The sequence below is a fragment of the Phyllostomus discolor genome, chromosome 1, assembly GCF_004126475.2.
Source record: "Phyllostomus discolor isolate MPI-MPIP mPhyDis1 chromosome 1, mPhyDis1.pri.v3, whole genome shotgun sequence".
Taxonomy (NCBI): domain Eukaryota; kingdom Metazoa; phylum Chordata; class Mammalia; order Chiroptera; family Phyllostomidae; genus Phyllostomus; species Phyllostomus discolor.
The window spans coordinates 14,499,200-14,526,550 of record NC_040903.2 but is presented as its reverse complement, the minus strand read 5'-3'; the positions used below and the strand labels follow the sequence as shown (position 1 = coordinate 14,526,550).

Sequence of the window (27,351 nt, the reverse complement as noted above, 5' to 3'; positions counted from 1 at the left end):
GAGAGACCCACAGGGTCCTAGAATGTGCACAAGCCCACCCACCCAGGAATCAGTACCAGAAGGGCCCAGTTTGTCTGTGGGAAGTGGGGGAAGTGACTGAAAGCCTGCAGAGAGTGGAGCAACTGGCACAGTTCCCTCTCTAACCTCCCTCTCACACAGCCCCACAACGCAGCAGGGTGCTTGCCCCGCCCTGCTGAATACCTAAGGCTCCACCTCTTACAATGTAACAGGCTCACAGAGACAAAGAAATATGGCCCAACTGAAAGAACAGATAAGCCCTGGCCAGTGTGACTCAGTGGACTGAGTACCGGCCTGTGAACCAAAGGGTCACCTGTTGGATTCCCAGTCAGGGCACATGCCTGGGTTGCTGGCCAGGTCCCTAGTGAGGGGTGCACAAGAGGCAACCACACATTGATGTTTCTCTCCTTCTCTTTCACCATCCCTTTCCTGTCTGTCTAAATATATATATATATATATATATATATATATATATATATATATAGAACAGATCAAAATTCCAAAAAAAGGATAGCCAACCTATCAGATGCAGAGTTCAATAACACTGGTAATCAGGATGCTCACAGAAATGGTTGAGTATCAGCACAAAATAGAGGAAAAAGTAAAGGCTATGCAAAGTAAAATAAAGAAAAATATACAGGGAACCAACAGTGAAGAGAAGGGAAGAGGGACTCAAATCAATGATTTGGAGCAGAAGGAAGAAATAAACCCTCACCCAGAATAGAATAAACAAGAATTTTATAAAAATGAGGAGAGACTTAGGAACCTCTGGGACAACTTTAAACGTTCCAACATCCAAATCATAGGGGTGCCAGAAGGAGAACAGGAAGACCAATAAATATTAAACTTATTTGAAAACATAATGAAGGAGAACTTCCCCAGTATGACAAAGGAAATAGACTTCTAGGAAGTCCAGGAAGCTCAGAGAGTCCCAAAGAAGTTGGACCCAAGGAAGCATCATAATTACGTTACCCAAGATGAAAAATAAGGCGAGAATCTTAAAAGCCACAAGAGAAAAGGAGACACTTATCTACAAAGGAGTTCCCATAAGGCAGTCAGCTGATTTCTCAAAAGAAATCTTGCAGGCAAGAAGGGGCTGGCAAGAAGTATTCAAAGTCATGAAAGGCAAGGACCTACACCCAAGATTACTCTATCCAGCAAAGTTTTCATTTAGAATGGAAGGGCAGATAAAGTGCTTCCCAGATAAGGTCAAGTTAAAGAAGTTCATCAACACCAAGCCCTTATTATATGAAATGTTAAAGGGACTTATCTAAGAAAAAGAAGACGATTGAAACTATGAACAGTAAAATGACAACAAATTCACAACTATCAACAACTGAACCTAAAATAAAAAACAAAAACAAACTAAACAGGAACAGAATCACAGAAATGGAGATCACATGTGGGGTGGTATCAGACGGGAGAGGGAGGGGGCGAAGAGGGAAAAAGATACAGGGAATAAGAAGCATAACTGCTAGGCACAAAATAGACAAGGGGAGGTTAAGAACAGTATAGGGAATGGAGAAGCCAAAGAACTTGTATGTACGACCCATGGACATGAACTAAGTTGGGAGGGAATGCCATGGGAGGGGGGCGTGCAGGGTGGAGGGAAATAAAGGGGAGAAAAAAATGGGACAACTGTAATAGCATAATCAAAAACTATACTTAGAAAAAATCAGGTAAGATGAAGAGAGTTCTGCAAAATGGTTGTACACTCATGTACATGTACTTCACTTACTTAACACTACGAACCATACACTTAAAATGATTAACATGGTAAATTTTATGCTGTGCATTCTGTCACAATTTTTTAAAAGTAAATCAGGGCAATAGCAATGAATACGACAAAATGATATTGAGAAAACAACAGTAGCAACACAACGAACAGAACAGGAGCACATTTAACTCAGGAGTGCCAGGCTTTCACACTGCAAAGAGGCAGCACGTGCCCACAGAGACAGCAGATGCGCGAGCACAGAGGGAACGCCACGCGAGGGCTCGGCAAGACGGCGGCCAGCTGCGTGCCAGGGAGAGAGGCCCCAGGAGACGCCAAGCCTGCTGACACCTTGACCTTGGAATTCTGGCCTCCAAAACTGTTTGAAAGTAAGTTTGTCTTAAGCCCCTCAGTCTATGGTATTTTGTAATGGCAGCCCCAGCAAACTAATACAATACCCAAGAGGTACGAAAACATATGTTCACACAAAAAAATTACACAAATGTTTATAGCAAACATTATTCATAATAGCCAAAAAGTGAAAGCAACCCAAATGTCCATCAACTGATGAACAGATAAACAAAATTTGGTATATCCATACAACAGCATGTTCTTTAGCCGCGAAGAGAAATAAAGTACTGATGCCTGCTACAACATGGATGAACCCTGAAAACACTGTGCTAAGCGAGAGAAGCCAGGCACCGAAGGCCACACATTATACGGTTCCATTCATATGAAACATCCAGGAGAGACTGAAAGTACATTACTGCTGGCCAAGGGTTGCCGGGGTGGGAGGGCGGAAGCAAAGAGAGACTGCTTTCGGGGAGAGTGTTTCTCTCAAAGGCGATGGCAATGTTCTGGACTGGACAGCGGTGATGGCTGCCCAACCTTGTGACGAGCACCAAAAATGTGTGTAAAATACAACTCAGAAATGTGCCTAAAATATGGCAAGTGGGAAGGAGGTCTAGAAGTTATGATTCTACTTCTTGAAAACCTTAAATGCATTAAAAAACGTCTAAAAAGGCAGACAGAATCCAGAATGCTCGGGAGACAGTACTAAAGATCATGTTTCCCCAAAAAGGAAACCAGGTATCCTGGGAAACTGAACAAGTTCTTGGAGATGAAACACCATGATTTCTTCTACTTCTTCTGTGTATAAACCAGTCCACCACAACTAGCGTGGAAAAACCTTGTCTTTAATGAAATCACAACCATTATGTCATTTACAATGTAACTTCAAAAACCCATACTATTGGAAAGACAGCACTGTACCCTTTTCACTTGCGTACTAAAGACAGGAGTGGCAGTGCTGCAAGGGCTGAGACATACTGTCTTAAATAATTCACTTGTGGACATGGGCCTTCTTCTGTTTGTTCTCCAGCATCCACATCTCCCGTTTCCTATGGAGAAGCCGCTTCACGTGGCTGGCCAGGGGCTGGCCAGAGCACCCTGTCTGCCAGGCCAGAGAGATGGTTCTGGAACGGGCATACAACCCGAGCCAAGCCACGCAGAGGACTGCCTGGGGCGTGGCTGCCGGAGCTCTCGGGAAAGACAGCCGCTTTCCCCCAGGCGGGGAGGGAGGCTGAGACTGAAGCCCCTGGCAGCGTGAAGGAAGCTGCCCGCAGTGTAAGGCTGGTCCACAGAGAAAGAGAGACATGAGGCAGAGGGGGGAAGAGGCCAACAACACCGTGTGAGGCCCGGGATCCGGACTGCACTAAAGCCTGCGGGAGCCTGGGCTCCAGTAACGAGTTTTCAGGACCCCAGTGAAAGAAAGAGTCCCGACTAATAGCACGCCTAATTCCAAATAAGTGAATAGTCTGGAAACCAGTGATTAACATGTTTAAAAACCGCTGTGGAACACGGTAAGGGCACAGACACACAAAGGAAAGACAGAAGGGTGACGAGAGAAATGGACCATATAAGAAGGGCTTTTATACAACTTCAAAAGCAAAGTTATTTCAGGAGGATAGCTTAATTTTTGGAGTCAGACCAACTTGGTGACTTAATAAACTGTGACTTTGGGCAAGTTATTTAACCTCTTTGTACCTCAGTTTTCCATCTGGGAAGTGAGAAGGATAAAAGCATCTATCTTACAGGACTGCTGTGAGGATCAAATGAGTTAGGACACACGACAAGCACTCAAAAAATACCAGTTCTGGTTAATAACTGGCTGTTAATAACTTACTGTCGGTAAGAGTCCAAAAGTTAAACTTCTGCCTCCAAAGTAAACATTTATAATAGTTTAACAATAATACTACCCGAGGAAAAAACATGGTAGTTAAAAGAAGAAATTAGTATATCTATACAACGGAATATTATACAACTACAAAGGAATGAAGTGCTGTTACATTGTAGCCTGGAAACATGCTAGGTGAAAGGAGCCAGACACAAAAGGTCACACACTGTGTGATCCTGTGTATACAAAACACGGGAAACAGACAAGTCCACAGAGACAGGAAGCAGATCGGTGGTTGTCCGGGGAAGTGAGCAAGGAGCTTCTTTTTAGTGTTCTGGAATTAAATAATGATGACAGTCACAAAACACAGTGACTGTAGCAAAAACTGCTGAAATACAAACTTTACAATAGTAAATTTTATGTAGACCTTAACTCAATCTAGAAAAACAAACTCAGGTTACCTAGAACTCTGTATTGTCCCTTACGGAACTCCACTCTGCCAAGGACCACTCCCATCACGCCGGTATCCACGAACGCCAGCCCGGTTAACAAGGAATGAATGGTTCAGAAAGTGTGGGTTATTTCTGAGAAATGTAGCTGCTGATTTTAGATGACCTAAAGGTGACTTGCAAATCTAAATAAAAATAAATTATAAAAGCTGTACTTTTTGTGGCTCTTTCACTTTAAAAATCTGCCTTTTTTGGTGAGAAAAAATATGTACTTTCATAGCTTCTCTCCAACAAATACTGGAATATTAGCCAAACAGACTCTAACGGATTAAATAAGAAGAAACACAAAGCCCGATTCCTTTGATATATTTAAGAACAAGTGAAAGACACTAAAATCATGGTGTCCTACAGACTCACTGTGAACTCCTGGAATTCAAATAATTACAGAAACTAGGAAGAGTACTTCAAATGTACAGAATTACAGAGACTGTGGATAAACATATTTGCCATCTCGTGTTATAAACCAAAAGTCTGTACCTTCTAAATTACCACCAGACAAGAGATTCAAGACATGTTCCTCTTCCTGTCTCAAATCCATTTGTCCCAACGTGAGCAGAAGCCACTGGCTTCTGAAGCTCTCTGCCTGCTACCCTCGGCCTCGGGACCTGTCTATTCCCTCGCCCACGCCCCCTTCCCTGGGGCCCTGTCCGGGGAGACAACAGCACGCACATCACCTGGTAAAAACACTACAGCAAATGTCTTGTCACACTTAAAACATCGCAATGAAGCAAACTCTTGGAGGAAGCCCAGAATTATCTTTGAAAACAAGTATATGAGCAGAAATTTCACTCAGTACGGATCTTCTCTAAATTATAAGCACGCTCACAGAGAAAACGCAGGCAGCACACTGGGAAAGAGAGAAACTCACCACCTGTCTGAAACAGGGAAGATGAGACATGCGGCTACACGACTAAAAAGCAGCTCATAAGCAACTACTACCTCTCAATGTCAGCTAGGACTGTAACAGGCAATAAACAATTTTAAAAAGGAAAACATTAAAAAGAAACAGGAGACAACGAACAGGGGTAAATATTATAATTTGTAAACCTACCGATAATCAATATCCAATAAGAGGCTTTTAATGTTAGACTTCTCGTCACCTGATGCTTTCAACCTGATCAGCTCATGCAACCTAAAGCAATTAGTGAAAGCAAATTTAATAAGAAATTACAAACGCCATATATAATAAGCAAATAAACAAAAAAAATCAATCTTTTCCTGATATCTCTAATATTTCAATGAAACACTGAAGAGATATAACCAAAGTTTCAGTTTTGCAAATATTTTTTAAAAGGTAGAACTTATCTGAAACACAGAAATCTAAACTTTTAAACAACTTAAGAATCAAATCAGAAAGAATCTTCTGCCCTGGCTGGTGTGGCCCAGTGGATTGAGCATCGGCCTGTGAACCAAAGGGTCATCGGTTCAATTCCCAGTCAGGACACATGCCTGGGTTGCGGGCCAGGTCCCCAGTAGGGGGCATGTGAGAAGCAACCACACACTGATGTTTCTCTCTCTCTTTTTCCCTCTCTTCCCCTCTCTCTAAAAATAAATAAATAAATAATCTTAAAAAAAAAAAACAAAAGAATCTCCTATTGTATATCAGAAATCTATCAAGATTTCTCTCGAATGGAATACAGACTGCAAATTCCTTAAGAGGGAGCATGCTTTATTACTTCTTTGTATACTCAAAGCTTTATGCAATATATCCTGGAACTCGATAGTTTTTTTCTTGCAGTTTAAACAGTGGTGCCAGCAAAAGTTCTTCAAAAGTCGTGTCACATACCGTGGTGTTCCAACACACAGCACTCTCCTGAACCCAAGGGTGGAAAGCAGGTCTACCAAGAACTGACAGCTCCTATCAGCAAACAAATACTGGGCATTCGTCTTCTTATTTTCCAGTGGAGAGAGGAGCCGACTGGGCCTTCTTAACTGGGTGGTAGAAACGTCCCCCATGACCCGGTGCTCCTGATGCCCCTCCCAGTCCTCCGGCAACAGCAGCTGCTGACAGCTTTGACAAAACTTTCTCTCAGACAGTGGCAACTCGATGAACTTCAAGTACCTTCGAGACACAACGAAACACAAGGAATATATTTTCAGTTTGTCATTTTAAAGATAACTTATTTTTGCTATTTTCAGTATGCAAAAGTATTATTATTTCTTAGAGTATTGCATAAAGTAGTTAAGGTAAGAAAAATCTGTGGAATGTTGGCTAGAATTTATGTCTGGCTGCACGCCTACAAAGTGGAAGAGAATCAGCAATTTCATGAGAATTGAGACGCTCCAATTCAGTCACTGAATGAAGATCAATATCCATTTAAAATGTGAACATAATATATTACTCAAACAACTTAGTAGTAATGGAGACTACTATCATGTTTAAATTTATTGACAAATGTATTGACAAATCTAACTTTGAATTGTTCAACAGTCTGGCTCAGTATGATAGTCATTTTAAAATAAGAAATTAAGATCATTCTTCAAGTTCTCATGGCATACTTAGCAAGAAAAAGTACCTCCAAAGAAAAAAAAAGAAAGGAAAAAGAAAAGAAAAATTATTCCCTAAAAGAAAAAAATGTTCCTACAAAGCTCCTTTATTCTTAGCAATACTGATGAAGGCAGTTCTGAGAAGCTCATCTCCAAAACAGCAAGCTGATATTCAAAGCCTGAAATAATACATACTGGAATCCCATTTGATTTCCTTCAAGTCATCCTTATATCTGATTTCAAACTCACCACCTCTTTGTTCTTTTTATTTGGAATGAGTAGAGAGAGAAAATAATCAGTTAGTATGCTTTAAAAACTGCTGACTTTGTATATGCTATATCAGCTATGAAATCAAAGTAAGAAAATGAAAGAAAAATAAGTAAGATTACTGACACTCACAGAGGGTCAGCGTGCCCAAATCTGAGTAGCACTGAACTAACTCTGGAACTGCACTGGAAAAACTGAACTTACTGTAGAGTCGAACTGGGCTTTAAAACGTTTTATCTCTCAGCAATTTCACCTCAAGCACCCAGGGCAGGGACAAACAGATGTTCCAGGTGGCTGCAGCGAGAACCAGCTTATTGTGCCAGTGATTTAAATGTTCTACTTCTATGATAACTGTTATTTGGACAGCTTTATCTATGAGTGGAAAGAACAAGGACAGTGACATCAGAAGAAACTTTTACAGTAATTCAAAGAAAGAACGTCAGAACATCAGTCGAGAAAAGGGCCCCGAGAACAGGAAAGGCAGGAGGGGGAAGACCCAGCCGCAGCAGCCACAGGGACCGGGAGCTCACCGCTGCTGCCCCTCATCACCGGACGTTAACTGTCGCAGCCGCTCGCATCCAGCCAGGACAGAGTAAGAGACCAGACTCGCCACCCTGACCCTCGCAAGTCTGCAACGGACAGAAGACGGGAGCCCACAGTGTGGAGACACAGGACAGCAGGCAGCCCAGCAGTGAACCAGGAGAGAACAGATGAGTGAGTGGTTTCACCACCCCACCTGGAGGAGTCCCCCCATTGTCCACGGGGCACACGTCCCAGGACCCCCAGTGGAAGCCTGAAACTGCGGAATGTATCGAATCCTGTACACCTTCCGTGTCTCCCTATATATGCGCACTCATGATAAAGTTTAATTTCCAAGTTAGGCACAATAAGAGATGAACAACAATAACTGAGAAATTGTATCCGTTATTGGTAACAGAAAAATTCTACCAGGAAGTATGCTGTAATCAAAGTTATAAAAATATGGCCTCTCTTTCACTCCAGTAATTTTTATATTTTCTGTCCAACTCTGTTCCCGAATCTAGGTTCACTGAACTGGCTGGAACCCCCAGCCAACACTGAACAGAAATGGCAGCGGTGGACAAGCTTGCCACGTCCCAGTCTCAGGAGGAGTGCGTCCAGGCTTTCATCAGTGTGGCGGCAGCTATGGGTCTTTCTCAGATGCACTTTATCGGGCTGTGGAAGTTCCCGTCTGTTCCCAGTTTTCTGAGAACCTTTACCATGAATAAATGCCTGACTTTGGACTTGGGAGAACTCAAGTCGTGTAGTTCTATAACCTGGGCCCTTCCTTCCTGAAGAACGTGCTGGACGGCTGGGTGCCAGGCAGAAAGGGCGACACACGGACTGGAGCAGCTTTAGGAGGGCTAGGGCAGATGAAGGTAAAACCGCGAGACCGCGCTACATCTGCACGTTCTGCGGGCTCCAGACAGCCAGCGGAGCCCCGCGGTTGAAGCAGTGAGGAGCACATAAACCACGGACAGCAGCTGCAACAAGAAACCCAAAACTGTTATCAACTGCAAGGAAAACAAAAAGCTGTGTAGGAAAGAATTTACTGTGATTTATTTCAGTGTTCGGCTATGAGCAATGCTTTTATGGTTATAATAATGCAAACACTAAATTCTGAACCTAGCCACATTCATGATAGAACCACGTGAGAATAAGGCATGAAAGTGTACGGATTACAGCTGGGGCAGGCGAGCTGGAGGCGAGAGGGCAGAGAGAGGGAGAAGGGAAAGATAAATCCTCGTCTCCCATGTGAAATACGCAGACGATTCCAACAGCCGATAAGCCAAGAAGTGCAAGACAAGCAGGCTCGTACTGCGCAGACAGGACGGAGAATTCCGGACTCCGCCAGAAGAGCTGACCGAGGTGGCTTCCGGGGAGGGGAAACACAAGACAGAGACAGTTGCTCTTCACAACACCTCACCGAACTCTCCCATTCGATCCCCAAACACGGACTTCATCACTGGGATTTAATTCACATACCACACAATCACCCCTTTCAAGTGCACGATCAGTGGTTGTTAGAACATTCATGAACTTGTGCGACCATCAGCACCACAGCAGAATCCCAGCACCTCTCTGTCGCCTCGGAGAGAAACCTGGTCCCCGTCAGGAGCCGCTCCACAGTCCCCGCCCCGGCCCCCCCCCCCCCCCGGGCCACCAAGTCCACGAACACACCTCCCCCTCCACAGATTCGCCCACGCCGGACATCTCACGTGGACAGATCACAGAAGAGCCACACGTAAGTTTTGATTTTAAAACTGTTTGTTGAAAAAGGCCTTTATTTAAAAAATAAGAACTGCCGGAGGACAAATTTAGGCCAAACAGGAGACGACTGTAGAGACTGCAGCGTCGGGGCTGTCGGGAAGCACTGGACCCCTTCGCCCGCAGGATGACAGCACAAACGCACACGGCATCACACGTCCAGGAGAACCCGTAAGGAGCACGATTCAAGTAACAGTGGTGAGGGACGGGCACGAGAAAGGGCCGGAGAGTGTGAGTACACCGATCGCTGCGTGCTTTAGAGCCAGAGGCCGAAAGATATCGTTTAAAACGGAATAATCAGGTAAAAGAGCTATGAGCAATATTCAAAGGCATAACACTTAACCTTAAAAAGAAACAATCAACTAAAACCAGTCAGTGATTGAGAGCTAGGAAGAAGAATTATACTAGATTCATCATTTCTCATCTTTAGAGGAAGACTGTTTTAAAAAAGGGTGAAATAGAGCACAGCAAGTGACAAGGGCAACCATCACAACAAAAACGCAGAAACGTGCATTACACAAGGAAAGGAAACAAGGCCACATACAGTGGAAGAGAACTGAACGAAGCAGTAAAAACAGAGAGCACAAAACGACACAGCAACACTAAGACCAAGCACATCTATCACACCCACTGTGAAGACGGACTAAATCCGCCCAGGAAAAGAAGGCCTGTCGGGCCCGACCAGGGCTCGGTTGGCTGGAGCGTCAGCCCGCATATGGAAAGGTTCTGAGGTCGGGCCCAGGTCAAAGGCACATTCCTGGGTTGTGGGTTCGATCCCCGGTCAGGGTGTCTGCAGGAGACAACTGATCAGTATTTCTCTGTCACATCCAAGTTTCTCTCTCTCCCCCCTCTTCTCTCCTAAAAAATCAATAAACATATCCTCAGATGAGGATTAAAAAAAAAAAGAAAAAGCCCATCAGACTGGATTGCAAAGCAAAACCCAACCATCCCATTTCATCGCTTCCCAGAAACCTATCTTTTCACCGTTTCAGCATGTGTGATACTGACATACGATTTACAACTGCTGTCAGCCAGACAGAGGCCATGACATCACAGGGAGCGTGTGCCCGTGTGCAGACTTGGCCCTAGCTCCATGCTGCCCTCTCTCTGCGGGACTGAGCACGCTGGCACAACAGGTGGGGCGTTGCTGCTCTCTCCCGATGACTCGGTCCCGAAACACGGAGTTAGTTTACATGCGGGCAGGACCCAAAATGGAGCCACAGAGCACAGGTTTGAAATCGCTGAGAGAATGACGACTACAATCAAGGGCTTTAAGACAGGGAAAGGACAAGGAGGACCCCCAAGCAGATGAAGCTGTCGGGTTCTGTGACGCCAGCTACAGGTGGAAGCTGCGGCATCACCGGGAGGAGACGGCGCACAGCCCAGGGCAGTGAGGGGCTGGGGTGACGGCAGTCCACTCCCTACACAGGGCTGTCTTCAGGCACTAAGTTTAATTATTTTTAAAAGAAAGACACCGTTAAGTGAACCTCCACTTACATATCTTTGTGCTCTGTCAAAACCGTCCTTCGGAAAGCTGTGCTGCTGGCTTATCCACCGTCTCTCGACAAAAGACGAACTCAGATCTTGTGCCTGTTTCTCTCTACTCCAAATCACAGCATAATCATCCAACTACACTGCTTGAAGTTTAACATGCAGACGCAAGGGTTTATTTTTTGCTCTTGTGAGGCCATATTTTTATATTTTATTTTTCAATTACAGTTTATACTTGCTACTATTTTGTATTAGTTTCAGGTGCACGGCACATGGTGGTCAGACAAGCGCACGCTGTACAACAAAGTGCTCCCCCTGACATTTCCGGGGCCCGCCTGGCACCACACGTAGTTACCACAATGGTACTGACTCTGTTCCCTGTGCTGTACTTACATCCCCACGACTATTTTATAACTAACAACCTGTATCTCTTCAGCTTTTCACCTTTTCACCCAGTGGCCCAACACCCCTCCCCTCTGGCAACCACCGGTTGGACACCAGGTTCCTAAGTGTGGCAGCAAGAACCCGAGACCATGGAGACTTACAGAGGGCTCAGCCTCCCTTCCTATTTGTACGTACTGCACACACCCCAGGGGGAGAAGATTCATTCTGCCGCATGGCTCAGTATGATTCGCAAATTGCAGGCTAGCATTTTGAAATGTCATTTTTATTGATCTCTATTTGATGTTCCATTTGCCTTTCCTGGAGGAGACAAATTATGTTTATGGCATTTCCCTAATAGCAGACCTTGAAAATCTGAGTTTAAATGAGCTCTGAAAAAAAAAAATAACCAAATGAAATATCAACTAAATAAAACTATCTGAATGCACATAAATTAATGCTGATTCCAGCATTGAAATATATCTTCCCCGAGACTTCACAGGTCACAATAAAGGTGCCAACGTACTACATAATAGAATAACACATTTCAGAGCATAATCGGCAGCAAAAAACTATAACGAAAAAGTCAAATCTCAGGCACAAAACGTAACTCTGTCAACCGAGCACATGAAATATAAAGGATGGTTCGAAGAGTGAGACTAGAAAACCAAGCACCCAGCCCTGTTCTGTAAAACCTGGGAGTCTGGGCCGCGCTGCCAGCTCCGTAATTAACACCAAGCAGCAACGTTGATTCATCCTGCCAGCTGCTGCGTTCCTTCACACCAATTTCAAAAATAAATCAATGGAAAGCGATTGTCACTCCACAATAATAGATGAAAAGTTTACTTATAGGATAGGTATAGTGTTTAAACGCCTTCTACTACTCTCAAATACAGTAGTTATTTTATGAGATAACATAAATGAGTTGCATAAAGTTAAGTGAAAAAGCAATTACAACGGTGGAGGGGAATGAATGGGGGGTAATGGGACAACTGTAATAGCATAATCAATAAAATATATTTTAAAAAAAAAAAGCAATTACAATCTCAAGTCACGGTATACCACCCGTCAGTCCCTCTGCATGCAGGAATGAGCTGCTAATCTTAAGCTGAAGACACACTAGCAGAATAGGTCACTAACAACCGAGAATAGATAATTTAGTAAGCCTATGATTTTAAAAGCCAAGATCTTAAATTTTCAGAGGAATGACTGATTTTGAACTTTTACTCCATGGAAAGCATATAAGACATCATAAGAACATTAATTACACAGGAATGCAATGAAATCAAAGACATACATTTCAAAAGCTCACACCTCTACTCACCTTTCAAAACCTCTTCAGATGCCACATCTTTACACAGCACTAGTCAGCCGAGGCACAACCATGCAACAGTGCCCCTGCCTCTCTGGGCACGCGGCCTTTTCCATGAACACTGCCCACACTCCCCTTTCACTGCCTGACTTTCTACTGTCTCCACTCCACCGCCAGCATTTTAAGTCCTTTTTGAGCCCTCAACAGAAAGAATAAATGATTGGATGGATGGATGGATGGATGGAGGGTTAGGCAACAGAATCCAAGGTTAGGGGTCACAGATGATTTAAGATGCTGAAATTATTTTAAGGCATGCTCTCAAGAATCAGCACTAGATGACAGATGACATTATGGCCCCCAAGTCTTACTGAATCTATATATTTATTTTCTCTTTTAAATAATTCTGAGTCGGTAAGGTAAATTAACCTCTACAAGCAGCCCAAACAACCCACCTTTGGAAAATTCTTTAATACTTCATTTTTTGGCCAGTGTTTTTATATTCTAAAAGCATAAAACGTGAGTTTGAAAAACCCTTTATCATCAAAAAACATACTCTGACAGTGTAAAGACAAGAACGGTGTTTTAGCTCCAGACTAAGTTTTATTATGCAAAGAAACAAGAGCACTTACATTTTCTCCGAGTTTAATGGAATCACCAATATCCTTATGCAGTAACATGAACAGCGTGCTTATCAGATACAAGCGGTAAGGCAGAGCACAAACGACGTGCACCTTGTGACTACAACCTTGTAAAGCAAACCCTGGCAGAGGAAAAGGCCTGAAGGAAATGTCACAAAATGACCGAGGTGATGGGTACAGAAGGAGAAACTATGGGCGATGTGTTTCCACTTTCTGCATCTCAGAGAATCTATTTTATCTCATCGTGATAATCTCACTATGATGTATCTCTACATAACCTCTCAGGTGTTATCTCCTTATAGACCCTTAACTAAATTAGTAAACATAATTTATTAATTACTATCTGCTTTTATGTTTAAAAATACTATGTTGGTGGAGATAAATACTATTAACATTTTATGTATAATGTTCCCATTTTATTAAAAAAAAAAAACAAACCCCACTGGATGCCCTGGCTGGTATGGCTCAGGTGGTTGGAACACTGTCCTGTACCCCAAAGTCTGCCGGTTCAGTTCCCAGTCAGGGCACACGCTTGGGTTGCAAGTTTGTTCCCTGAGTCCAGAGACCCGCATGATCCCTGAGCTGAATGTGGTGTGAGAGGCAACCCCCATCGATGTTTCTCTCTCTCCCTTCCACTCTCTCTAAAAGCAACAGAAAAGAAAAAATGTCCTAGGGTGAGAATTAAATAAAAAATAAATAAATAAATAAAATGCCACGTTGGCAGCAGCGAGGCCTAAGTGTGAGTCGCTGCTCAGTCACTGCAGCAAACAGTATGAACCGGATGAAGACACTTCACTTCCCCAAGCCTCAATTTTCTCATGTAAGCAAACCAACTCAGCAGGATTAAGTAACGACTCAGGTAAAATACCTAGCGTGGTGCCTAGCTCCCAGTGGTGATCAATTTATAGTACTTCTGCTTCCAACATTTTCGTTATCGATTGAATTACTATAAATTAAGTAGACATCACTGATTAAGTACTTTGCTTAAGAGGCAATCCATTTATCTTAAGAAAAGCCTCCTCTATCAAAGGACTTTAAAATCTACTAAGCAGGCAGCTTAGGAAGACATTTTTAATAGAGCCCAGGAATCTTTTCCACTTGGCCTGGATAGGAATGCAGCATCCTTCAATGCACAGCCACCCAGGTAGCCAGGAGGGAGGAGGCAAGAGGGTGAAAACCCACTTAGCAGCAGCAGCAGCCCAGAACAAGGGATTCTCAGGGAGCCTCTCCCAGCGCACAGAGAACAAGGCCTATGACGCAACAGAGGGATGAGTTCTTTTCACAGGTTCAGCAAAGAATTAAATCTATGACTCAATTACAGTTCACCCAATAAAACATTTTAACAGTGCAGATATTGAAAAACAGGTGTTTACAGCTTTTTTTAAAAATCGGTTTAGTATTTCAATAGAAACATTACAGGAAATCTTCATGGTTTCGGATTTAGCAGTGGTTTCTTAGCTATGATACCAAAAACACAAGCAATGAAAGACAAATTTGACAAACTGCACTTGTTCAAAACTCTTGTGTATCAAAGGACATCATCAAGACTGTGAAGACAATCTAAAGAATGGAAGAAAATATTTGCAAATCATCTGATAAGGGTGAACATATAAAGCACTCCCATGGCTCAGCAACAAAAAGAAAGCCCCATTAAAAATTTAACAAAACAACTGAATATACGTTTCTCCAAAGATAAGCAAACAACCCTGGCTGCTGTGGCTCAGTGGACTGAGCACAGGCCTGTGAACTGTGACCTGATGCAGTAACGTGGCCCAGTCATGTGAGAGGCAACGAATCGATGTATCTCTTGCACATCGATGTTTCTCTCCCTCCCTTGCCCTCTCTCTAAAAATAAATAAAATCTTTAAAAAAGAAAAGAAGATAAGCAAATAGCTAAAAATATACATGAAAAAATGATCAACATTATGAATATAGGGAAATAAAAAATTAAAACCAAAATGACATATCGCTTCACAATTTCTGGGAAGGTATAATCAAATAAAAGAGAAAATAAGTGCTGAGAAGGACATGGAGAAACTGGAACCCTCCTACATGGCTGGTGGGAATGTAAAATGGTGCAGCCGCTATAGAAAACTGTTTGGCGGTTCCGCCAAAAACTCACTATACTATCAGCATATGATCCAGTAATTCCACTCATAGGTATATATGCAAAAACAGTGGAAACCAAGGACTCCAACAGGTACTTCTACACCAATGTGTGCTGTAGCACCATTCACAGACACCACAACATGGAAACACCCAGGTGTCCACTGATGGGTGAATAAACAAAATGTGGTTTATACCTACAGTGGAATAGTATTCGGCTACAAAAAGGACAAAACTCTAACACATGCCACATAGATAAACCTTGAACAGGTTATGCTAGATGAAAGAAGCCAGACATAAAAGGACAAACACTGATGGTTCCACTCACCCGAGGTACCTAGAATAGTCAAACTCATGGAGACAAAAGTAGATTAGAGGTCACCAGGGACTGGAGGGAGGGGGAATGGCAGTTAATGCTTGATGGTGACAGAGTTGCTTTTTTGGGTGATGAAAAAGTTTGGGAAACAGTGGTGATGGTTGCACAACCCCGGGAATTAATGCTGCTACATTGGCAAATTTTGTTATGTATATATTTACCACAATAAAAATTAATTACTTAAAGTCAACTTAAAAGCAGGGGTTAAAAAATACAGGATAATAGATAAAAACGAGCACATTAGTACCTTTCCACACACTGTGTTCGGGACAGAGGCGGCTGACATCTTTGGTTGCGCGCTTCTCGGGCAGCAAGTCTGGCTCCTGACAACTGAGAGTACGAAATCCACTTAATATCCTACCACATTTGCCACCATGCTAGAGAAACTGGTGCCACACTCTGACGATAAGAAGCCAGAAATTCAAGTGGCCTAAAGTTGTAGACAAGCATTCATGGGAGGTGGGGCACAGGGGGAGACACCCAAAACATTAAACTGGAAAAAGTGTAGAATAGTTTGAAGCAGTACCCAACACGTGAAGATTAAAGCACAGGGATGTACTCACATGTGGTGATCTTAACAGGGGTACGTTAGAGTAACATACAAGATTGCTTTCCAATACACCCAACAACACTGAAAGTGTTCTGGTCAAAACTTTCAGAAACTATAATTAGACCGAGTCCAAGAGGATCCCAGCTCATAACTATTTCTCTAAGTGCCCAGTAGCTATAAAAGATGTTCGATGCAAATGTTCAAAAAAACGTGTTTTTCTAAAACACCTTCTGGAACAATCATGAGCTAGGCACTTCAGGGAGAAATCAATCTTTACTGGCAAACCCAGTATTAATACCTCACAGGGTCTTAATGGGAACTAAGTCTTGGAGACAGTAGTTTAAGACATCAGTGATCTAAGTAAGTTCAGAGTTAAGTATGAACTCCAGTGTAACAAAAAAACATATCTTCATGCCTTAAAAGAAATTTATCTCATGCAGTCTCAAAAATGTCACGTACATCAACAAATACACATATATCCAAAAAGTTAATATACCTTTTCATCTTCCCATTGAAAAAAATCACAATCTTTTCTATCCCTACAGGCGGAGCAGGCATAAAACCTCCGCGTTTCTTCTTTGCCTTGGTTCACCTTCACAAACAAGAGAGTGGGTCCTAGATCCAGGAGAAGAAAAACCATGTCAAACAGGCATCAACATCAAGTTCCTAGTTTTCACCGCCTTCACTAAACCTTGTTTTAATTTTATGCACGATCTGTCATAATTAAGTCCACTACTTTAATAATTAGGAAATAATTTTTGAAAACTGGTCTCTCCATAAATAAAATGTTATTGTTAGTATAACTGCTGCCCACACGGTGAATGACCTGGGTCCTGAGACTAAACCGAGGAGGGCGTCCAGGGAACCAAGCACTTTGCCACCTCGGTCAGGTCCACTCAATTATCCTGAGCTTTTAGAGCCGGACACACCCTCTCCCCGCAAGTAAGAGAAAAACCGGGTCTCGTTTCTAAGCAAGAATTCATGTCATCGTTCTAACTTCTCTGTTTTTTGTTTTTTTAACTGAAAAGAAAGCCAATCAACAAATGAAATCCTCAAGTACTCAGCAAAGGGAATTACTCGATAACAGGCATCCCCTTTGGCTAGCCTCTAGCTCTGGGGCCAAAACCACCACGGTGGGGACTTTCTATGACGTTTCTTAAGTTGAAAACCACAACTTCCCGAGGAAGACACGTTTTCTAGGCATCACATACGGTGGAAGAGACAGGCTGGTAAAAACTCAGAAGCACTAAAAGCCCATGGAAACTCAGGGTAGCCCTCGCCCCTCGGCACCCAACAACCAGACTGAGCCCCAACACGGACCCACCGTGAGGGCACAGCGGCGCGGGGGTGGCGGGATCGGAGAGAAGCACGACCTCCACTCCCGCGCTCCCCGCGCCGCTTGCACTGCCCTCTGCCTCTGCCACTCCAAGCCTGTCCCTGTGGGTCGCCATCTTCCCGCCGCCGTCCCGAAAGCCTCAGTTAAAAAAAAAAAAAAAGGGGGGGGGGTTGCTGAGAAAGAGCGCCGCCACGACCTGCAGAGATTCACAGCGCCCCCGCGCGTCTGGGAGGAGCGGCGGCCTCCGGGGTGAGACCGCTCCCTGAAACGCAGTTGCCGCCAACCCTGGCCTGCCGGTAAGCAGTGCTTGGTATAGGAGGGTACGCCTTCCAGGCAACTTGTTGGACCTGTGCGGGAAGCTCACCTGTTTTCTGCCACACTCCTTGGCACCTGTGAGTACCCGCCCTTCATAAGAATACATGCAGGAGATGAGATGACTCTTTGGAACAGAGATGTGGGCGCTTTTAAGTCTACAAGGCAGCATCGCCACCAACAGCAGTGGACAAAAGAAGTAGCTGATACCTCTGTGCTTCATGAAACTACCCTCCTTTCAAAGTTGTTGGCACGCGTCATCTTGTACCTTTTGAATAGTGTTTATAGTTGCACATTATAGTTGCGTATCCATCGACATTTATATATTGTAAAGAAATAAAAGCCCTGGCTGGTGTAGCTCATTGGATTGAGCGCGGGCTGGGAACCAAAGTGTCCCAGGTTCGATTCCCAGCCAGGGTACATGCCTCCGCTGCAGGCCATAACCCCCAGCAACCGCACATTGATGTTTCTCTCTCTCTCTCTCTCTCTCATCTCCCTCCCGTCCCTCTCTAAAAATAAATAAATAAAATCTTTAAGAAAAAAAGAAATAAAACTGTCCCTATTTGCCTCTGACATGATTGTCTACATAGAAAATCCCAAGGAATCTACAAAAATAACTCTGGTTTAAACGGAGTTCAACAAGGTTGCAGGATATCAGATAAGCATACAAAAATCTATTGAACTTCTATATACTAGCAAAGATCACAGGAGCACAAAATGAAAACTAGTATACCACTTACAACCACTCAAATAGAGGAAATACTTGGGTTTTATGTAAGTCTAACAAAACGTGTACACAGAACTCATATGCTGAAACCTACGAAATGCTGATGAAGAAATCAAAGATGATCTAGATAAAGGTAGAGGCATACTGTGTTGGTGGGTTAGGAGACTCAACACAGTAAGGATGTCAGTTCTCCCCAAGTTTAGGGCAGATACAGGTTTAGGTCCATTACTAGGAAAATCCCAGTCAGGTTCTTGTAACTACAGATTATATTATCCTGAAGTTTCTATGAAAAAGCAAGGGAACTAGAATAGGTACAACACTGAAAAATGAAAAATAATAATAAAGTGGGAGGAATTAATCTAGCCAAGTTCAAGACTAATGTGGCTGCAGGAAATACACATGTATAGTTGTAGATGAAATGAATCTCCTAGTATTTAAAGAATCGATGATACCTGTACAGATTTAAATCCATACATTTGCTACTATGGTATATTAACTTAGAAATATTGCTCTTCTCCAAGCACATTTCTTGCAATGATGTCATTCGCCTGCACCGATAGCCCCTGGGCTTTTGTATAACAATCCCCCTTTCCAAGTTGTCCAGCACGAATTTTTGGCATGTCTATATCTCTAGGACAGGGAACTTTCTAGTGACACTTTAGAAAGTTTTATCTCAGGACCTAACTACCTGGGGTCATTCATATTAATGTTTCTATTTAAAAATTTTAACTAACAGGTGGAGATCTGTAATCTTGAAAAGGCTTGTTTACAAAGCTTGCAATTGAAGTCATAAAGTCATACCACCATAAACTGTTACTAAAGCTGTATTTTCTTATTCTCTCTTACATAATTCTGATGCAGTGAGGTGAGCTCTATAAGCAGCCCAAACCAATATGGATTTGCAGCCTTTGCTGTAAAAGTCCAACAAAAGTTGTCCAAATAAGGTCAATTGAAAGAGCACACCTTCGTGGGAGAGACTTGAAAGGTTTCAAAAACAAGGCAGTTCTCTCTCTCTCTTTTCTGAGGAGTAATTTGAGGTCAAAAATAGTCTCACCTAGATTTAGACATGTGTATGTAGTGTATGTTGAATGTTTACTCACGAGGTCGTGAATATGAGCAATAAGTGACGAATGTTTCATTTTGTTGTGTAATAGTATTTTTAGTTTGTACAGGAAAATCCTTGAGTGGACAAGGCTAAGAGACACAGAGTATCCTCCAGGGAAATGAGTGCAGGGCTGAAAGTGGGCCCCTTGAAATCTGGGCGCTGAGAGAGTTTAGTTCCACTTGCCCGGAGCGACCCTGAATGCCCTGAGACAGGCTCCAGTTCAGGGACTGTCCCATTAGATGATGTGGACAGACTGGGGAGCTTCCCGTAGGCACCAGAACGCCTGCCTCACTCCTTGATTTCGTTAGCAGGATGAAAGCCCTCCGAGCCCAAGCCTCCCACAGGGAAAGTGGTTGAAGTCAGAGGGACATTTCCTAGTGGAGGCCTGGCTGGCTTCTTCATCTTCTGTTAGAGAACCCAGTTCTCCCATGGGAAGCCCACAGGATTTTAGCCCACGTTGTTGGGGAGGTACAAAGAACCCTAAGGACCAGCTTGGGCTTGGGCAGGTGACTTGGGGGGTAGCTGAAAAAGCTGTAACGATTAGATTTTGTCATCTCAGTGGTATCCGTGATACTGACTTATCACGTGTGTCAGGGGTTCCGCTCTTCAGTTTGTTCTGAGCTAGGTCGTGCACACAATGTTTGCAGGTCCGGGTTCACCTGGGCTGGGATAGCCCAGCTCTGCGCCTTGCATCTCTCATCCTCCTGGCAATAGACTGAATTGTTGTGTCCCCCTCAAATTCATATGTTGAAATCCCTAACCCCCACAGGTGATAGTCAAGTAAGTAGAACTTTTGAGAGGTGATTAGCTCATGAGGGTGAAGCCCTTATGAATAGGATTAGTGCCCTTTGAAGAGGCTCCAGAAAGCTCCCTGCTCCCTTCTGCTATGTTAGAATACAAGAAGTCTGTGACCCAGAGAGAGCCCTCACCCAACTTTGTTGGCACCCTAATCTTGAACTCCCAGCTTCCAGAACTGTGGGCAATGAACTCCTGTTGTGTCTGAGCTACCCAGTCTGTGTTACTTTGTTATAGCAGCCCTAAAGAACTACGACGCTCCTGGAACCAGGGGGCCAGCCTGGGCATGTCATTCTTACAGAAGTGGCAGAAGCACAGGAGAGCTCAGAGAAACAACTACTGGTGGCCTTGGCTTGGAGCTGCCACTGTCACTTCTACCTCATTCTTTTAGTTTGAGCGAGTCACATGACCAAGCACTGCAAAGCTCCATGGCAAAGGGATGGGTCAGAAGGGGCAGAAAGGGCTGAAGAATTAGGGTCAGTGACACAATCTATCACAGAAGCATCTTGTCTGGGATAACCAAGGGACTGGTGGCAGTGTTTCCAAAAACTTAAGGAGCCCCTAACTTAGCAAGAAGTCAGTAAGGAGAACCCAGAACTAGGAGATAGGAATATGTGATGATAGCGTGTGAGCACCTAGATCCAGCCATGCCTCCTGCTTTCAGTTATGAGAATCATGAATTCCTTTAACTCCTGAAGTCAGTTTCAGATGGGATTGCTTCTATTGGTCACAACTAAAAATGGCAACTGAGGTTCTGAGGTTGCAGCCATAATATCAGATGGATGGATGGATGTCTATAAATAGGGCATGAAACTCTTTCCCAAGCAAGACTAGCTAACCTGCCTATGATTCTTGCCAGTCATCCTGCTATCCTCCCCTTCATCTTTTTCCTTTACTCACAAATGTTTAGAGATATGATCAGACAAAGGTGAAGGGCTTTGAGCTCTAAGAGTGGCGAATGGTAGAAAGGCACATGCGTGGGGAAACTAATGGCAGATAAAGACCAGTTTTAGCAAACTTGAGTAGATGCCTCTGTTGCCCTCTCTGGACTGATGAGGGTCTAGAATTGTCTCCACTGATTAACTTCTGTCCTACTGGTAGAGAGGGGAGGGAGCAGACATCATCCTTCCAAGTCCAGCTCTGCTTTTGGGCAAACGGGGAGGGCAGAAATCTTTTCTTATCTCTGCTGCTTCTTAATCGCCTTCAGCTTGAAATAACCCTTAAGTCCAAGTGGCATATTTGGGAGTGGCATGTCCTGCTACCCCTCCTCCATCTCTTCATTCAGAGTCCAGAGTTTTTTCTACAGCATTCCTCCATAGATTACGCCAAGTTCTGTGTCAGCAACAACCTGACCTCTCTGAGCCACAGACTTTGAAACTTAAGGGTAATATTTCACCTTAGGGTGGGTAATATTTCCCCTCAAGACGTATTAGGGTGGATGCTGTGCAGTAAGCAAGCAGCACTTGAGCTAGGTGTGAAGAGAATGATGCATTTCCAAGCGCTCAGTGTTTGCACAGAGAGCTCGTGTAGCTACAGGTTACATTGCTTAGAAACTCGGCCAGGGCAGTGATGACCTTGGTTTAAACAGGCAGGACCTTGGTTTAAAGGCAGTTCCTGATTACCTTTCAGTCTTGCCATTCAAAACAAACACTCGAAGGGTAGAACAGCTTTCTGGATTGTTCCCAAAGCCACGCTGAGATCAAAGGCAGTTTTATTCACCCTGACAGGCGGTGGGACCTAAGTGTCACCGAATCCAGCTCAACCAGTTCCGGCACCAGGGCCCAGCCCAGAGATGTTTATAGAACTTTCTGATTCGGGAAGCGGGCGGCTACCTGATTTTTCTACTGTGTCCTCAGGCTGCGGTGCTTGCCAAAGTCTTAATTGTCGGGCGGGAGCAGTGTAACCAGAGCTGAGGCGTGGCTGACCAGGTCCCGGGAGTCAAAGGAAAAATAAACACATCCCTTTGCTTACAGAGCACCTTGGCTGCATTTGGGGGGACATCACATACTTTCAATTTCCAGGTCTAAAAAAACCCAGCAGGCGACACGCAGAGGCACAGTCACTGGCTGCCAGGTTAGCATTTCATGAGCAGGACCCGGGCGTCGGGATTCTGAACAAAAAACCTTTTGAAATGTCACTCCGTTTCTCCGGGAGTCAGGTTTGGATAAATCTCTCACTGTTATTACCTGGTGACCCTCGGGCGCCTTTTCCTCTCAACCCCACATCAACCTGCGTCACACAGAGAACGCTTTAAAATAGCCTTTTGATTCCAAATCTGTCACCACGCTCCGGGAAAGACAACATGAAATCGAGAAGTTGGCATGTGCACAGGCTGCCTTGATGCAATGACCCGAACCCAGAATGGCAGGCGTGTGCCTGACTCCGTCGTCTAAAACCAAAAACCCCAACGCACCATTAACGCACACAGACACGGAAACAGAGTCTGCGACTAACAGAATTTGTGCCGCGCTCTTCACAAAATATACCTTATTTCATCCTTGTTACAAATCTCTGACCTTACCATTAGCTCATGTACTTTACCTGTGTAGCTGGCCTGGGAGATGGCAAGACCCGGCCGAGGACACGGAGCTAGCAAGGGCAGAGCCCAGAACCAGGACTTAAAGGCAGGTCTGTTCCAACGCCAAACTCTTAGTCAAAAGAGAATGGTGGCATGCCTTTCACTTGGTGAAGACAGCAACGTGAGAGCATATGTAACTTGACGGTATTTGGAAGCGACAACAGTTAAATCTATTGCATCGCTTGGTGGTAGAACAAAAACTTTAAAGATGTAAGGATTTCTTTTTCTCACAGAACTCTTTCCATGGATTCTGAAGCAGGCTAGAACTTACTGAACAAGAGGATGCTGATTAACAATGCAGTTTGTTTAAAAAAGTGCGTTTTTGTTATGTACTAAAACGTTCCGATCCATGGGCCAAGAGGGTGAACGCGTCATGCCCTCCACAGTCCAAGAGAAGTCTAGACATTGGAAATACGTGTCTGTGATAAACATGAAAAATGTTGAGAGCTCAAGTCAAAGGCAGTCGACCATTTAGTTTACAAAGCACTTACCGTTCCTCCCTTGCATGCAAGGAATTTACAATCTAAGAGGCAAGGGTAGAAATGTGCCGGTGTAGGACACATAATCAAAGATCGTGCAGGACATTATTCCTTAGAAAATATTTGATTTTAGATCTATGACCATTGTCAGGTTTTCCCTGTCCCTTTGAGCAGCATTTAAAGAGTAAATCCAAGAGTTGAAACTGTGTCTTATTGATGTTTGTATTCCTACTACCTTTGGGGGAATCCGGCATACGGTGAGTAAGTACCTCGTAAATGTCTAGAATCCAGTGAGTGATTTATATCTTCCATGCCAACTGTTCCCCATTCAGGAGTGGGGATTTTATTAGAGGAAATGAAACATGGCTAAAGCAAAATTCATGCATCTGCCGTGACTGAGAGGTGAGAGGTTGGTTCATGATGATGTAGAACAGAACCAAGAGCCCAGCAGTGAGCAAGGCAATTACCTCCACAGTCAAAACAATTATTACAAATCCAGGGCAAAAAGGTCCCCCACATGAAGGGGAAGAACGCTCAGACCTCGCTTCAGAGAATATTTACAGGTGGATGTCCCTGTGATCTCAGTCCTCCACTAGGGATGTGGCTCAGAAGGTGGCTGGGACCACAGTGATGGCTCAGGCAGAGGCTGACCTTGGCCGCATCAGACAGACTAACGTACATGGAAGCACTTAAGGTGTCCACTTTTGAGTGGTGCTAGGGATCAACATGTATTCTCCCCAGAATTCACGTTGAAGGCCTCACTCCCGAGGTGACTGTATTTGGAGAAAGGCTCTTTGAAAAGGTAGTTAAGGTTAAATGAGGTCAGGTGGGTGGGTCCTAATCCTATGGGACCGGTGTCCATAGAGGCAGTGACCCCAGGGATGTGAGTGCACAGAGAAAAGGCCAGGTGGGGACACAAGGAGAAGCAGGGTTTCTGGCCCGAGGGGACAGGTCAAACCAACACTGCTGGCACTCTGACCTTGGACTTGCAGCCTCCAGACTGTGAGAGACCAAATTTCTGCTTTTTAAGCCTCTCGGTCTGTGCTATTTTGTTATGGCAGCCCTAGCAAACTAATGAAGGTGGCAAAGCAAATATTCCTATGAACGTGCTCACATATAAAGGCTTCTTCTTTTAATTAAGTAATTGAAACATGGGAAGTAACAGACAAGGTAAAAAACATTCACTCACTTGCCACTCAGATTTTAGCGAATGCGGGCATCCTGTCCTATTTGCTGCAGAGTTTTCTCAGTGCTTGTGCAGTTTGGTGCAACGAGCTTGCAAGTCTTTGGTTGGGCTCGTTCCTGGGAATCTGATGTTTTGCTGCTGCTATAAATGGTATCTTTTTAAAGGTACCATTTACCTGGTACCTTTAAATTTTCTAACTAATGTCATTGGTACAAAAAACCTTACAAAATTCACCTACTAATTCTAAGTGTTATTGGTAGATTCTTTTGAATCTTCTACGTGGTAATTGTCATCTGTAGCTAATGACAGTTTTCTTTCTTAGCTCCTGACTGGCACGCCTTTACCTCCCCCCCTCCCCCCCACTGCTCTGGCCAGGCCCTCCAGCGCGATACTGAGTAAGACCGATGAGGCCAGCCATCCTTGGAGGGCAGCTGGTCTCAGAGGGAGCGTGTGGAGAGCAGAAGAATGGCTCCCAAAGACGTCCATGTCCCAGTGGCTAGAATTTATGGATATGTTACCTGGCAGAGGGGACTTAAAGTTGCAGATGGAACTAAAAGTTGCAGACCGGCAAGGCCTTATTAATACAGGAAGGTTATCCTAGATCCCCTGGGTGGGCCCAAGGTAACCCCTGGGGCCCCTGAAAGTGGAAGAGGAAAAAGGGGAAGGGATTCAGAAGTACGAATGGGTAGTCACAGAACAGTCACAGGGATGTAAAGTACAGCGCAGGGAATACAGTCAGTAATATTGTTAATAACTATGGGTGGTGTTAGGTGGGCAATGGGTTTATCGGGGTGGTCACCTCCTAAGTCATAAAGGTCTCATCACTGTGTTGTGTGCCTGAAACTAATATAATATTATAGGTCACCTGTCACTGAAAAATAACTTTTTAAGAAAGTGAAAATGAGAGGCAGAAGTTAGGACCAGAGTGATTTGCTGAGAACAGGATTCAACCGAACCTGCTATAGCTGGCTCTGAAGACGGAGGGAGCAGGCCACAAGCCCAGGAACGCACGTGGGAGGCCCCCGGAAACTGGGAAGGGCAAGGGAACTTCTCCCCTGAGACTCCAGAAGGGAACGCAGCCCCACGGATGACACCCTGGGTTTGGCCAAGTGAGACCTGCGTCAGACTTCTGCCCTGCAGAACTGTGCGTTAATCTGGACTGTTCGAGCCCCTCAAGACGAATGCAGAAAGCTTTGGACTTCCCCACACTACGATGTGTCCTGGGGGCGGGGGGGTTGGGGATGTGCTGTCTACTTGCTCTTGGGTTACTTCTTTATTTCCGGAACATCCTCTGAGCGGTCACTCTCCTTTAATCTGCACCCTCCCTGACCAACGCTTGCCCATCTCATTTCTGAACTTTTCCAACTTTGATGCCGTGTTGTTCTTAAGTTCCTATCATTTCTTAAATTCCTCCAGCATGTAAAAAATATTTTCTTCTGCTCTGTAAATGCTTCTGGGATATCTTCCTTTTCTGTGGGTGTGTTAGACAGACTGGTCATCTTAGTTTTTTAAAGGGTATGTTGTTAGATGTGGTCATGTTTACGTGACATGGGTTTCTCTAGTATTTTTCCTCTTATATTTTTTGAAGATTCCTGTGTAGGAGGTGGGGAAGGGGAGCCAGGACAGTTTCCCATTTTGTGGCCCTAGGGTTCTCTCTCCCACAGTTACTAAATGGTGTTAAATACCACTGTGCCCTGTGTGCCTCTGGTACTTCTGACTTCCGTCTATCTCATCAGACCTCTGCCCTACTCAGTGCCTGAACCTTCTCTCCTTCACCCCAGCGTCCTTCCCTTGTCAACGTGCGTTCTGTGCCCAGCACTTTCGCCCGGCGCGGGGCTTTGGGCTCTCACTGTCTGCTTCTGGGAACCCAGGTTGCCCTAGCACCCCTCCTTTCGGCAGGCTCCTCTCACTAGCCGAGAATTCATTCCTGGACAGCTCTCTCCCAACTGTGCTTTTCGGACCCACTAGCTGAGGTTGCCGCCACTACTGTGGGCTCCTCCTTTGGGGCTGAGCACATGTCGGCCAAGTCTGGGTTCTTTGGTTCTCAGGAACCTCACATCTCCCTTCTGTCTGCGTGCTTCTCCGAGCTGTTGTTCCCGTGTGATCGTGTTGCTACTGGTGGCTCTAGTTCACCCTGCTCAGGCTCTGGGATTCGCAGGGAGAGTCTATCGTCTAATTTCAGTGAAGGGGTGTCACCGTGTTTCTTTTCTCCCTTTTGCCATAGGATAGCTCCGAGGGCCTTGGGGGATGAAAACACTACCCACTGTGGCCGTCTTCCTACCTCCCATGATTAATTTTTTACTTTAAAATGATTTGTATTTTTTTCTATTTGCATTATAATGCCCAAGATAGGACAGAGTTAGTAATGCAAAAATCCCAACTTTTTATGACCAAACACGTCTATTTCTCGTTCACGTCACGGTCTTGTGAAGTCGGCAGGATGTCCTTGCCCGGCCGCGAGCCCAGGCCCCGGATGCTCCCGCTGGCAGCCTGCTTGCTGACAGCAGGAAGCGGGAAGGCAG

The 27,351-nt window shown here is 44.5% G+C and overlaps 1 protein-coding gene across 2 annotated transcripts in view; it reads right to left on the bottom strand.

Moving 5' to 3' along the window:
• Nucleotides 1-17,801, bottom strand: part of ZCCHC4 (zinc finger CCHC-type containing 4) — a 44,766-nt gene extending 26,965 nt beyond the window's left edge. The window contains exons 1-5 of one of the 2 annotated variants that reach the window (XM_028507006.2): nucleotides 17,636-17,801; nucleotides 16,808-16,926; nucleotides 16,009-16,091; nucleotides 6,204-6,479; nucleotides 5,469-5,549 (exon numbers count right to left, since the gene is read on the bottom strand). In XM_028507006.2, the coding sequence (XP_028362807.1) occupies nucleotides 5,469-5,549; nucleotides 6,204-6,479; nucleotides 16,009-16,091; nucleotides 16,808-16,926; nucleotides 17,636-17,762 (686 nt within the window). In that variant the 5' untranslated portion in view covers nucleotides 17,763-17,801. Of the gene's footprint in view, nucleotides 1-5,468; nucleotides 5,550-6,203; nucleotides 6,480-16,008; nucleotides 16,092-16,807; nucleotides 16,927-17,631 lie in introns of both variants that reach the window. The other variant, XM_036019469.1, reaches the window with a different exon arrangement.
• Nucleotides 17,802-27,351: the final 9,550 nt, after the last annotated feature.